Genomic DNA, 15,271 nt, shown 5'->3' on the forward strand with positions numbered 1-15,271 from the left:
GATGCTAACACCGGTTCCGTGTAGGTCAATTTGCAGTCAAAAGTAAGGAGACACTTTCTCATTCAACAGAATGAAAAAGTGTCTCCAAACTTTCGACTGATGTTGTATGCTAAGCTACCTGGACGAAGCATCCGCGTCTTATTTTTGTGTTAAAAGTGACAAAACTAATGTTATAGCTAAACACACATCTCATTTAAATGTAATGAATTCATTTTATTTTTAAACTATGAGGAGAGCCTGTTCGTGGTGTTTATGTACACTTTATATGCTGGAGTTTGCATGTTCTAGCCATGCATGCTAGGTTAATTGGAGACTCAATATTTAAAGTAGGTATGAATGTGAGTGTGAATGGTTGTTTGTCTATATGTGCCCTGTTATTGGCTGGCGACCAGTCCAGGGTGCACCCCCGCCTCTTGTCCGAAGACAGCTGGGATAGGATCCAGCATACACACAAACCTAGTGAGGATAAGTGGCATAGAAAACAGATGGATTGTGATGCTGGCGTCTTTGAATGCTTTGAATCCGAGTCGGGGTGGGGGAATTTGATATTCACCTTCTTCATTCATTTCTACCGCTTTTCCTCACAACGGTTGCGGGGGTGCTGGAGGCGAGAGGCGGGGTACACCCTGGACTGGTCGCCAGCCAATCACAGGGCACATACGTATAGACAAACAACCATTCACACTCACATTCATACCTATGGACAATTTGGAGTCGCCAATTAACCTAGGAATTAACCTAACCTAGGAATGTGGGAGGAAACCGGAGTACCCGGAGAAAACCCACGCATGCACGGGGAGAACATGCAAACTCCACACAGAGATGGCCGAGGGTGGAATTGAACCCTGGTCTCCTAGCTGTGAGGTCTGCGTGCTAACCACTAGGCCGCCATGCCGCCCATATTCACATTCTTGTTTATCGAAAAGAAGCAAAAATCTAATGAAAGTAGTTCAATACATGTTAAACATTTATTTTATTTTTGGTATAAGTTGCAGGTAAACAAAAAAAAAAGCTGTGGGCTGCAATTAGCTCCGGGACGACTGTCTCTGTTGTCTTGGTTGTGTTCCAGGTGTCTTCCTTGGAGAGTTTGTCCTCCTCCACTGTGGACAAAGTGTTTCATAATGAGTCAAGCTTGTTGTGTAGTGATGCCGTGTCCAAGCCAGTCAGTACAAAGTCTTTAACAGCCCACATCTGCGTGGCGTTGCAGCATAGTTTATCTTCTGTTTTGGCTCCAGTCCTCCAACTAGCTGCAGTGGACAACACCATAATATAATCCCGTGTTTCCCTGTGTGTGGCGGCTGGGTAATCCCTAATCCTGGAGTCACGGTGGGCGGCACCAAAGCCATACTTCACAACAGTCTGGCGAGTGAGCTGCAGTTGCCTTCTGTCAGCTGGTGCATTAAAGATTTACTTTTCCTCCGAGATCCTCACATAGTCAGGTGCAGCTGTATAGTGACAGTGACAGATAATGTTGCCTCTATACATCTCCACCATGGATTTGAACTACAATCAACATGTGGTGGGAGGGGCTTTAGACTTATTTTTAATTTAAAGGGGCCCTATCCTCCATTGGCAATTTTAATTTTTCTCGTCACGACTTAAGGACGTCACTTGCCGTTTATCACTCTATCTTAAAGGGTTTATTCTTCAGCCCTTTGTATTGAGTTCTATAGAGCAGCTACACACAATAACCAGCAAAGGTAGCGTTCTAGTTCTTCCAGAATCAGCACCTATTCAGCTGTATTTCTTTGGATTTTGTGGTTCCCGCAAAAACAGTCTGTTTTAATGTGTTCCACCCACAGCCCGCTTCCAGGCACGCTCACTCCGCTGTGGTGGTCAGAGAGGCCATAGGTGCGAATTGGCAGCTGGGATAGGATCCAGCAAAATCCTGCCACCCTAGTGAGGATAAGCGGCATTAATGTACTATTATTTTGCATGCAGAACAATTCTAAATAATGAATGAAGTGAACAAACGAACATTTAACACGACTCACATTTTTTTAATTTCATGTTGGGAAATACGTATGGCGATGAGCAGAGAGAGAGGAGTGGAAGGGAGAGCAGCACCGGCACCATCTTTGTGTTTTGCTACATGTTCTTTCTTGAATTTGATCGTGTTTGTCACCTTTATTCTCAAAGTGCACTACAAACTTTCTTTGGCCCCATGTTTGGTTATTTTGTAGTGTTTTGTTGTGTAGTTGTGTTAGTTAGCAAAGAACTACAGAGTCAACTGCTGATGACGTCTTGTCATATGAAATCATATGAAAACGGGCATTTGAAAATTGAGGTTTGACTGTATTATGAACCAATCATAATTTGTCCGAATTTACTGACTGTCTGATAAATTCTGCACAGCCCACGCAGCTCCTTGCACAATTTACATTTCACAAATGTAACATTTGAATACGTGGAGTCAGACTTTCCCAACAGGAAGTGCAATGAAGTCCACTTCCTTTTTCATCATCAGATCTGATACAGTACAGCGAGTGCAAGCGTGTTGAGTGCCACGGTGGTCGAGAATCACCTTCACCTCTGACTTTTCCGCCGTCAGTCGAGCGTGACGTTGCCACGCTGACATTGTCAGGCCAGCAGTGCTGATGGTGTACATTGCAGCACAGCGGTGATGCACTCCACAGAGCCATGAAGATCATGACTGCCAAGAGGAGAAGGGGCCGTGATGACACAGCAGCCAGTGTGGCACGGGCGTTCGATTCCCCGCACGCCACCGCCGAGTGTGGCATTAATTCGCTCTGACTGTGACATGCTTGCTTGTCTGCAGGGGAAACAAACATCCTCCTCTTCCTCCTCACTCACAAGCCCGGTTCACCCCTGCCCTGCCCCGCCCGCCCGTGACTCCTTGCCCCAACTGGGTCAGACTCTGGGGGGTGGGCCTCAGAGGAGGATGGGCTGGGGGCTAATGCTGTGGCCTCGACAGATGGGTGTGTGCAGGCAGCTGAGCTTCACGCTACGCTGGCTCGCCTCTGAGTCACGTTTGAGTGTGCAGTGATGTCATCTTTGTTTGGACTCGCGTGTCGAAGCAAGCGGAGGGCGGAGGAAGGGGTGGCGGTATGTGGGAGATGCTGCATCAGCTGCAGCTATAAAACCATTAGAAGGCTCGCCATCTGCGTTGGTTTTATGATCATGTCTTTGGGCAGCGCAGTGGTGCCACTAGCAAGAAGGTTCAGGCTGGGATCTCCAGCTTAAGCCTTGCTGGGTGGAGTTTGCATCTTCTCCTTGTGCTTCTTCTTCCCAGAGTAAAAACAAAAACATGCACAAAAAACACATGAAAACATTGGTTCTAATGATGCCACCCTCACCAGGAAAATACTCACCATTGTAGGGTGACAGTACTGTTCTTCCTTACACTTAATACTTTGCGTTTGCTACCAAATGTACATTATTACAGTGGCTGACAGGGGAAACACTACAAAACTACACAAACACCGGAATACACACATTAAAAATGCTATAATCACAGTGCTGCAAACCCCCAATACAACAGCATGAGAGAAATGCTGCAATGTCATAGACAGAGACTTCCTTTATTGTCATTGCACAAAAACACAGTAGTGAAATTGCCAACAAAATGTTGTTGCCTGGCTCCCGTATAATAATAAATAATAATAATAATAATAATGTGGAACAAAACGGAAGTTAGCCAGGCTACCAGGAGTGTCCCGAGGGAACTTCAGTGGCGGGACTAGTGCAAGGATGAGGGGGGAATTTAAAAAATGGTTAAACAATCTTTTTGCTAATTTTTTCCCCATTTTTATTTACAAAAAAATAAGTATATATATATATATATAATATATAAGTATATTAAAAAAATAAGTATATTTACAATTTGGGCACTTTGGACACCCCTGTACTATGCTATTTGATTTCAAAATAAATGATAAAAACAGTGTATTTGTGTTTGGAGTCACTGATACAGAGTCAGGCATAAACTAATACGTCATTAGTCAGCAATCCTTGGACACCATACAAATGCGCCCCCTAGTGCAGGGATGACCTCATGGCAACCTGGTGAGCCTGTGCTGCGTTCTGGACAACTGGGAACTGATGTTGGACTTCAACTCATAAATACAGCACATTGCTGTATATACATAAATACTATACAGTAGTATAGCTAATTAACACTTACAATCCCATCACCACAGTAATCTTAGCCTAAATACTTTACACAGTGTACCTCAAATTTTGTCTGACTCATTTCCTTCTGAGGTCGTCGACCTGATTAGTACTGTGATGTCCGACGTTCCTTCGTCACATGAAGGCAACGCGTTGCTCAGCTGCCATGTTGTTGTTTTTTCTCTCCGAGGCAGTGGCTGACTTTGTGGCTGACTGCTGCTGGTCTTCAGCGGACTCTTTCTGATGACATGCTCTGCTCTGCTCGGTGATCTTCTCTCTGCTCGACTCACTCTTTCGGCCACACACAGCAGCCTCGCGAAGTGCCGCCTGGTATGCAAAGTTTGACTCTTTTCAAAGTTGCCCGCCGTGTTGTGTCATACTTTACTAGCTTAGCCGAAGCTAACTTAGTCTTACTTTTCTCACTAATGACTTTACACCCTGCTGACCGTTGTACGGTCAATTACTCTACTTTGACCTTTGTCGTAGTCACAAAGTGATCGGTACTTTACTTTTACTAGTTTAGGCTTGTATTTGTCCACAAGTTGCTACAAGCCCTCGATTACCGCGAACGCTAACTTCTACGATGGCTAGCAAGATTGGCAACAGTTTGTAAAGTCTGTTTAAAGCGTGAAATAGTTTGTATGTTGTTTACTGGAGTCGTCGACAAAATATTGAACACACTTTTAAACTGTCAGTTATGTATGTATGTATGTATGTATGTATGTATGTATGTATGTATGTATGTATGTATGTATGTATGTATGTCAAAGTCACTGTCGCCCATGGAAAATAGTTCAGTCATATATCAGCAATGTTGGCTGAAGCACTCCCTTGTGATTCATTCTTTTGACCATAAATGTGGCTAAAATTTTCCTCCTAAAGTATTTGCAGTGTAGTGAAAGTGTGATCCATACGCCTGCTGAGCCGTCTTCCTGTTTTAAAACAGGAAGTAGCTGCTCGCTCACTAGCACAAGAATAATAGAAAGTTGTGCTTTAGCTCATAAGCCTCTTTAGTCCTTAGCGTCCACAAATATGCGTCTTAGTGTGAGAAAGGACTTGCCACTTGTGTATGTTCTCTTGTACACATGACTTGCCTCCGAATTGGCTCTGCACATGAACAAATTGTGATTCACACTAACATGGATCTGATTTATAAATCGCCAAGATGCTTTTTTTTTTTTGCATCACAAACGCTGCCATTTTGCTTAGAGCCATTCGTTTGCATGACAGCAGGCACTTCCTCCTCATCCTTACTGTCCACCAGTGAGCCAGGGTGAGCCGGTTCCACTGCACTGGCCTGTGAGACACGCTGGCCATCATTCATCAGCTCACGGGAGAAGTGCTCACATTGATTAATTGACTTTTCTGTGATGAATAATGATATGTGTGTGTCCAAGTCTGGAAAAAAAACATCCCACAGAATTCGTATCTCAATTCTAAGCAAGAAAACTGTGAACCTGAACACACCACCACAGAGTTATATAACACTTTGGGGATTTATTTGGAATATTTTTAATTGGGGCTTTTTTGTGTGTGACGTCACCGCAGGAGGTGGAGGAATACGATGACCGCCGTAGACCAGGAAGTGAAAGATATTGCAACGTAGGAAAGCAATAGCCATGGCTGCTCAGTACATTATGGCAATATGAAGCAATAAGAGATAATATACTACATCTTCATTGCGTGTCTTTTTTTAATATGCAGTGATTGACTTTTTTATGCTTATATGACTGATTATTTCTTTGTTTCTAGTGAGGTTAGTGAATGATCAACCCGACCCTCTTTCCCTCCACGCCCTTTCCCGCTCAGAACAGGATGTCTGGTCAGGCTTCTTGTGTAATCCACCTGCCGGCTCATAATCCAATCTGTCTGGCCTTATAAATGGCTGCAGATTACAACACGGTCACCTCCACTGTGAAAACGGTGAATGAACACTTAGTTTGACTCTATCAAGTAGGAGAGTGGATATGTTTTCCCATAGGAAATCATGAACAGAAATAACAATGAAATATCGGAAATAACATGCAACCTAGACAGTATTTTAAGTTACTTGTAGCTTTCCAAATATGTGTGAAACAGGATTCATTGGCAGACCCTACCCTCAATTTCAGTGACTCAAACTGTCAAAATATACAATTTTCCGCCCGATTTTGAGAATGCGTTTAAGTTTAATTAGGGCATCCTTGGGCATCTCTGTGTGGAGGTTGCATGTTCTCCCCGTGCATGCGTGGGTTTTCTCCGGGTACTCCGGTTTCCTCCCACATTCCAAAAACATGCTAGGTTACATGCTAGGCGACTCCAAATTGTCCATTGGTATGAATGTGAGTGTGAATGGTTGTTTGTCTATATGTGCCCTGTGATTGGCTGGCTACCAGTCCACGGTGTACCCCGCCTCTCACCTAGTGAGTATAAGTGGTATAGAAAATGGATGGATGGATACTTCTAATACAAAAGACTGTCATTATGCTCTATACAGATTGTATGGAAATAGATACATAATTTGTGCTGTGACATGCTAATTTCCCTCACATGTTGAATCAGGTATATCTACAGTTTACAGAGTTCCAGTACTGATTTGAGGCTGTTTGGGCTTACATGTTTGAACGTGTGTTGACCAATTGGAAGCCTTGGTTGTTGACCTGTGTCAGAACTTGTTTGAATTAAAAAAACGCTGGCGGCGATTGAAACAAATGAACAAATATTTGGGGAGACACACCTTCAGTGTGAACGATGGAGTCATATTAACTATTCCATGAATCAGTTTTAGCACATTTCATACAAAGGCATGCAAAGTAGAAATGGAGGTCACGCTTTTGACATCCTGCTCACAATCCCATTTCTGGAGCATGTTCGTGTCGTGTGGCTCATCACCCTCAATCGTGCTGATTATTCTGCTAGACAACGTTGTGGTCTCCCAGATGCGACTGTGCGATGTTTTGCCCCGTCAAAGTGAGTGTCTGTGTGAGTTGAGGCCATAGTAACAAACCAGTGACCTGCTGAGCATCCGTCACTACAAGACAGCAGACTTCTTTAAGGCTGAAAGTGCCATCCAGCCTTCCATCCAGTCTCAGTAGGGAAGCCCAGACTTCTCGGTCCCAGGCCACCTCCTCCAGCTCCACCGGGAGGACACCAAGGTGTTGCCAGGCCAGCTGTGAGACATAATCCCTCCAGCGTGTCCTAGGTTTGCCCTGGGCGCCTTTTCCCATATGGGCATGCCCGGAACACCTCACCAGGGAGGCGTCCGGGAGGCATCCAGACTAGATGCCCAAACCACCTCAACTGACTCGAAGGAGAAGCTGAAAGTGATTTCTCGTTAATTATACACACGCACACACACACTAATGTGGTTTCAGTTTGTATAGCCGAAAAGATCCTATCCTGGACAGATGCACTCTAAACATTAATTACTACAGTGGAGCCTCTAAGGCTGTGTCCACACGGGAACGTCCACACTGTGCCAGGTTAGGAATTAGTTACATCCAGACGGGAACAGATCACAATTCACAAAGCACACCTATGTGTGGCGCTGTAATCCATGTGAGACACCAAACTATAGAGGAATGAGAGAGTCCATCATTTGGTTTCCAAGGCTCGTCTAGACTTAGGATGAAGTGGAATTACTAATACGAGGCATTTCGGAGAAAAAGGCAACAAAATACCAGGACATGGTCATGCGGGGCGAGTCATGTCTGTCGAAATATTCAGGATATTATGTTGTGGTCGAGTGGTTAACATGCAGGTCTCACAGCAAGGAGACCCGAGTTCAATTCCACCCTCGGCCATCTCTGTATGGAGTTTGTATGTTCTCACCGTGCATGCGTGGGTTTTCTCCGGGTACTCCGGTTTCTTCCCACATTCCAAAAACATGCTAGAACATGCATCTAGAAACATTTCCCCATACGACATAATGGAGAAATGGGTAAAACTGGCTATCAACTTTGGAGTACTAGAATAACCCATAAAGTGGTGTAAACGCACCCATACTGTTTGTATGCCGGAAAGAAACCAGTTACGTTTACAGTAATCCTGCCATTCCAATTTTGCGTTTTTTTCAAAAATATATTATTGTTTTGTTGAAGACAGCCAAAGCTAATTTAGCATTTTGAAGCATAACAATGGCTTAATGAATACAAATATCAGGCATTTTTGGAGGCATATTCCAAGATGTTGTGATGATATGTAATATTGTACTCTGGTTACTAGGTGTCATTATGTTACCGTAATGTTGGGTGAGACACACACGCACCAGACTTGATCGCAGACTTTGATTGCAGATTTGAATGAGGCACAATAATCCCTACCATGCTTTTGCGGCTGTAACCCATGCCCCCTGAAGTCAACGCTGAACCTCTGACATCACTTCCTGCCCCTCCCACTCAGCTTCCCTAGCACCAGAACACATTCATAGCACAAACATACAGTATCTGCTATATTGAGTAATACGAGCATAAAGGTGACTATAGGGGTGTTATTTCCTGTCTAGAGGGCTCTAATCATTCATTCATTTTCTACCACTGGTGGCCAGCCAATCACAGGGCACATATAGACAAACAACCATTCACACTCACATTCATACCTATGGTCGCCAATTAACCTAGCATGTTTTTGGAATGTGGGAGGAAACCGGAGTACCCAGAGAAAACCCACGCATGCACGGGGATGCACACAGAGATGGCCGAGGGTGGGAATTGAACCCTGGTCTCCTAGCTGTGAGGTCTGTGCGCTAACCACTAGACCGCCGTGCCGCCGGCTCTAATAATATTACTATAAAAACATTCTGTTGAGCTTGATTCTGCGCTTTGTTCCAAAGTCCAAAAAACAAGTCCTTGAACACACCATAGCTGCTGTGAGACACTAAAATGAAGCCTATATCTTATCCACCGTGAGTCCATCTCCATTCCTTCTGTTCATCAGTCATGGTGCATTATCATACATGAGTGGTGAGTACCTCAGAGGTGTGTGAGCCTTATTGAAGAGAGAAGGGCAGGTTTCCGGAGCTGAATCTAATCTAATCATCTAAACAGTCACTGCTGGTACAAATGTTGGTCAGAAATCAGAGAACGTCAAGCTAGCAGGAAGGTTTGGAGGTGGATGAGTGAGCCGTCAGTCAAAAGACTGTATTTGAGGTAGGGTCGGGGCTGTTGGGGTTAAGGCTACGGTTACACGGGTTAGCGTTGCAGTGAAGGTTTGGGTGTGCTGACTTGTCATTGAAGTGATGAGTGTGTGAAAATGTGCCACTGAAGGTCTCCGCTCGCCATCTGGTCCTCCCCAGAGGCTGTGAACTGATACTAATGGCTCACGTAGTTTCATTCCATTACCAATTCCTGCGTTGTGTAGCAGTAAAGTACCTTCAAGATCAAGTGAGAGTCCTACAAGATATGCAGCATGCTTGACGTGTTTATTTCATGGAGCACCACCCCTTCGCCAACATTAGGATGCTACAGAGGACCGCCTACATGGGACCGTCTGTCACACTACTGACGCCTCAGATGTTAGCACAGATGACGCTTCTCAACCAATTGTTCATATTTCCTGCTTGGAGTCTTATTTTGTGGAGTAGAAGTGCAGTGAGTGGGTCTAATGGAAATGTTTTTGTACGGTGGTCTGGATCTGCATGACACAAAAGTCCAGCCATGTTGACTATCGCACTAGGTGTAGCAGCGGGTCAACACAGTGGTCAGCTGACCAGTTAGTCATTGTTTGATGATTAGCCCACATCATATCCCCGTGCTCATGCTCTCCAAGGGCCCCTCTGTCCTCTGAGGCGCTTGAGGCGACAGCTCCAGTTTATTAATGCGCATGTCACTGGGGATTCTGGACCCGGCTGCACTGGCATGTGCTGCTAATTAGCATGATGTCTGCTTAGGGAACAGAGCAAAGTCGGCCTACATTCATATCTTTGCCTGTGATCTCATTCATTCATAGTGCGAGTTAAATTATGCAAGAATAAAACCGTCCAACATGTCATTCTCCAGGTGAGGTGAAGATGGTGGACCGGCTTGCCAACAGCGAGGCCAACTCCAAGCGCATCGCACTGGTGGAGAGCTGCTTCGGGGCAGCGGGGCAGCCCCTGGCCATCCCGGGCCGCGTGCTGATCGGTGAGGGTGTGCTGACCAAACTGTGCCGCAAGAAACCCAAAGCACGGCAATTCTTCCTCTTTAACGACATACTCGTGTACGGCAACATCGTCATCCAGAAGAAGAAGTACAACAAGCAGCACATCATCCCGCTCGAGAGCGTCACCATCGACACGGTGCCCGACGAGGGCGAGCTGCGCAACGGCTGGCTCATCAAGACGCCCACAAAGTCCTTTGCCGTCTACGCCGCTACCGCCACCGAGAAGTCCGAGTGGATGAACCATATCAGCAAGTGTGTGGGCGAGCTGCTGGAGAAGAGCGGCAAAGCGCCCACCAGCGAGCACGCTGCAGTCTGGGTGCCCGACTCGGAGGCCACCGTGTGCATGCGCTGCCAGAAGGTCAAGTTCACGCCCGTCAGCCGCCGCCACCACTGCAGGAAGTGCGGCTTCGTGGTGTGCGGCCCGTGCTCAGAGAAGAAATACCTCCTGCCCAGCCAGTCATCCAAGCCCGTCCGCGTCTGTGAGTTCTGCTACGGGCAGCTGACGTCAGGAGCCCGCTCCGACTCCTTTGGACGGCCGCACTCCAACTTCAGCAACATGTCTGACGACGAGGACGAAGACGACAGCAGTGACTGAGACGGCAGGACGGGCCAAGCCTCCTCTCTTGGAATTCCAGCAGGGATGAAACACTTCCCAGAACTGAATGATGGCATTTTTATGGGCTTGTCACTACTACGCTGCGATCCAGATGACAGACACGCCCCTTTGGCCCCTAACTCCTCCCCCTTCTGTCCCCAGCCAACTACACTAGCTGATCATCTCTACAGGGAATAAGCATCTCAGTTCTAAGGGCTTTATATTCTATCACCAATGATATATTTTACTACAAGGAACCACAAGGTCTGAATCCAGCTGCTCACAACAAATCAAGTCTGTGCCTCCGCTCTCACCTTAGTGCCTTCTAGAACAATCACCCCCCTCGACAGACCCCGCCCCCACCAAGAGCTTGGTGCTTTGGAGTTCACCAGCAGTTGTGTACCCACGTCATGTCCTGCAGACACCATGGCAATGGCATTTACTGTATTTTTATTTCCGTCGAGACACTAATGCAAAAGCTTTTTGTCTATTTGAGGGAACACAATGGCAAGTCATTCATGTCATTTACCTTTTAATGAATGACATGGCTGCTGAAGCACAACAACTTTTTATATGCAGCGCTAGCTGAGAACAGATGGTGCTTGTTGGCGATCATTATGTTCCTGTAAGGCAGCAGCAGTAGGACTGGGAAACATGGACAGAAGTATTGGGAGGGGGGGGGGGGAGTTCTGCAGTTCTGAAACCAGCAGAGGGCCCAGTCTTACAAGTCAATTCATGCAACATTTTCCAGCAGGAAGATGCTTTGACAAGACGTGATGTTGTATTAACGGCGTTTGCCACTGACAATACTGCGCCATAATGTGTAGAACTTAATTTAAAATGTAAACATGAGAGGCATTTTATATTCAAAATAGGCAGTGTTAGGGTTAGGGATTCAGTTTTTCATGGGGGTTATGATCCAAGACCAAGAATAGCAGGAAATGACTGTATAACATCATCCATTCCTCTGAAACTGAAAGGTTTCAGAGTGAGTACTTTTGTGATATCCTCCTGCCTTTATGGAACTTGCACAGGATCTGAAAAGAATCTTCCCCAAGAAAGGTTAAGGGACAACTAAGGACCTGCCATTCATTCAATAGGAGTCCCAATACTTTTGTCCATATTGTTTCTTTTAGTTCTTTAACTTTTCAAATATATATTTTTGTTGCAGGATAATTCCCTTCTGTCAGTTAGGAATTGAGTTGTCCTACCCTGGGGAATATTGCTTGCTAGTGCTTGTGCAACTTAAAGATGCCCACTTGCCCTTCCTCGCTCTGACTTGCCTCCGCCACGCAACCAGGAAGTGAAAAGTCCAGCGCAGTTTCTCTTCCCAGCTGAGGGTTAAAGTCGTGTATGAAAGGAGAAGAAAGGGATTTTTTTCTGTTTTGTCTTGAGTGTTAAAAAGTTGGTAAAAACCAATGATCCTGACTATTGATTGATTTTGTCTAATCTTGTCATCAGGGCCGACCACACAATAACAAAGAGTGTCTCTAGTGTGCCGTCTAACAAACTGCTTGTGTGGACCCTGAATGCAGCATCAATCAAATCCACTCTGACTAAAAGGTCGACAACCGCTTTGAAAACATGGGCGGCTTTATGGAATGATGTCCTCTTTATTAGTCTTGTTTCTTCCTTTGTTTTGTTGTTTTTAAAAGCATCTAAAAAGGGCTTAAATTAGAACGTAAATGCAGCTTAATTCATGAAAGACCACTACAGATTCCTCTGTGTGCATTCATGTACGTGTGTTGCTTCAGGCCAACCTCTTGTCTGATCTTCATTCTTTCCCCCAGAGGGAAAAACTATAAAAACATGAAATGGAACTTCTGTTTGGGATATTATTTTACATGCAACACCACGCAATGTTTCTGCCTTCCATAGTTCTAATGCAGAAAGTTTTTAAAGGGTAAAAAGTCAGACAGTAACTTGAAATCATCTTCAGGCTTTCTTTCTGCATGACTGTCAGGTTCAGGCACCTTGACAATGAGAAGGAAGAAAGAAGGCAGCAGTTTTCTATTTTACTCGCGAGGAGAACGGTAGAGATGTACTCAAACTCGCGAGGAGAAACGGAAGAGATGTACTTGTCATACAATCTCCAACCGCTCTGAGTGCACTCTCCGTTGCCTCCCTTTTTATTTTCGTGGGGTCTTTCCTAAGTTACAAAGTTCACAATGCAGCCCTAAAGGACAGGGAAGTGGCTGTTGCAATGTGATGTGATCAAGCTTACACAACCTAACAGTTGATGGCATTTAGATGGATGATAAGAATACAATTGGTGGACTTCGTCGTGCCTCTGTGTGCCGCTGTGGTCAGATGTTTTCTGTTTCCTCTTCACAATCTTGACTGTCTTGAAGTCTTCTATTCCACACGGACACTCATCCGAAGGTCAGCAGGATACAGGGTACATACATACAATGTTTAAATATGTTCACAGTCAAATATATGATAACTTCAATGAACATTAACCTATCATTTCCCTCCTGTTTATCATGTATTTGCACAAATTCACATATCATTCGCTAACTTCTTCTTGTAGGCATTTTCTGCTAGGAAGTCATTTTATGAAACAATACATTTACTCTCAGAAGGATATTCTGTACGTTTTGTCGTTTACTCATAGTCCCCTGATTCTGGGAACAGGTTTGGGAGATGGAGGTCCTAGCTGTCTCATACTCTCTGTCACTTTCCTCTTGATCCAATAAAAGATACATTTGTACCATCTTAGCTTCTACGGGTGTAATAGCAGCTGTAATTAATTGGTCAAACAACCCTCGTAGACAGGGAATAACACAACATCCACACAATGTTAAGATGGCTGCAAAAACTGCGATAGAAAGCAATAGTGTGGACACGAAAGATTTATACTCGCCGAACATGCCAAACCAATCATCCCACCAACTGGTATTCACTCCAGAGTGTTCTTTTCATTTTACCGTTCAAGGTGCGGAGACCCTCCATGGCTTGGGTCAAGCTGCCATCGACAGCTGTGTTGTTAGGAATGAAGGTACAGCATTGTTCACCGAACATAGCACAAACGCCTCCTTCCTTTGTCAACATGTCCACCGCAATCCTGTTTTGGTAAATCATAAGGAATGTGGCTTTCAGCTGATCACGCACTGTTTCAAACCCATATTGTGTCCAGTTACCCAATTTTTGTACATTGTAGTGGATGTAGTTTATTCTGTCCTTATTTTATTAATTGTAACCCATGGGACAATTGACTCCCATCCAGCGGCTATTTGATTCACTATTTTATATTCGTCTGGCACCCCACGAGGTACTCCGATGGCATCAATGTATGTTGGATCCCTTTCACCTAGCCAACTTGGTTGAGACATTTTATTTTCCTTTTCGGAATGGATTATTCCATATGTCAATGTAGGGTCATTGTTTTAGTTCACTCATTGACATAGGAAAGATAGAAACTGGTAAAAGGCAATGTTCCCAAGGCACACAATCCTGTGGCATTTTTTGCTAAGGTGTCTAATAATCTACTATCGCCGCACCACCACCAAACATCACGATGTGACACAGGAGTAAATGGTCCGACTGTAGGGGCGAGTATAGTGTTACACCAGTCAGACGATAACTTGTCAAGTTGTTTTCCTGTTCCTTGCAACCGAACACAAGTGAAGTTATTTCGCGCTACATGTTTAGAAAATATGTGTTTTTGTTTTTCTTTTAAGATGAAGGGAAACTCCCAAGTATCCCAAACTTTACAGGTATCATTAGGTACAGTGTTCAACATAGTTTCAAACACACACTGATCAGGCATTGTCGCCGGTATTATTCTAAGGATTGGTCTTAGTCCCATACATACTACACAATGTCCTCGATATGACACATTTGCTGCTTGTTCCACTAACAGCAGCCAATTATTGTTTTGTTGTGAAATGCCTGCAGTGACACAAAACCAATCATCTGCATTACAGCCATTTTAACACCAGCGTGTCGCGTATAGTCATTTGTGATTGGCAGATCAGCATATGTCATTGTTTGATTTTCACAAATAGTTGCAGGGAATTAGGGGTCTGTCCCAGATGAGTAGGCCCATAAAGGACAACCCCAACATGAAGTATTGAAAATAGAACCCAATGGCTCGTCATGTGGGTTAAGTTTGACTGAACTAAAGGCAAAGGTCATACTTAAAACGGGTCCTTGTTTTCTCAACATAATCTTATTGTGAAAATGTTAAAAAAAACACATGTCCAGTAACATGAACTAGCATATGTCTTCCCTGATAATTAATGTCCGTTTGAAAATCCTTTCAACGATGATATGGGTATTTGAAGTTCAGTGGTCGTATTCGGAGCTATGGTCACACATATAGCGTTGTTGTATGCCCCGCTAATTATCCAAGGTGTTCGTACGATCGTATTTACATTTTGTTTGGTCTTTTCTTTCATCAACGTGGTATTCAGTGGTCCAAAA

General features: G+C 44.6%; 1 protein-coding gene across 1 annotated transcript; it reads left to right on the forward strand.

Annotated features, from left to right (window-relative positions):
- Positions 1-3,986: 3,986 nt before the first annotated feature.
- plekhf2 (pleckstrin homology domain containing, family F (with FYVE domain) member 2) lies at positions 3,987-12,663 on the forward strand. Its single transcript, XM_058053423.2, has 2 exons — positions 3,987-4,461; positions 10,107-12,663. The coding sequence occupies exon 2, from the start codon at positions 10,118-10,120 to the stop codon at positions 10,841-10,843; it is 726 nt and encodes a 241-aa protein (XP_057909406.1). The 5' UTR covers positions 3,987-4,461; positions 10,107-10,117; the 3' UTR covers positions 10,844-12,663.
- The last annotated feature ends 2,608 nt before the right edge of the window (positions 12,664-15,271 follow it).

The sequence above is a fragment of the Doryrhamphus excisus genome, linkage group LG5 (genome assembly GCF_037039965.1).
Source record: "Doryrhamphus excisus strain RoL-2023G ecotype Guam linkage group LG5, RoL_Dexc_Guam_v1.1, whole genome shotgun sequence".
In the NCBI taxonomy this organism is placed as follows: Eukaryota; Metazoa; Chordata; class Actinopteri; order Syngnathiformes; family Syngnathidae; genus Doryrhamphus; species Doryrhamphus excisus.

Coding starts and splice junctions, on each gene's coding strand:
- plekhf2 (XM_058053423.2), top strand. CDS start 10,118: ATGGTGGACCGGCTTGCCAACAGCGAGGCCAACTCCAAGCGCATCGCA.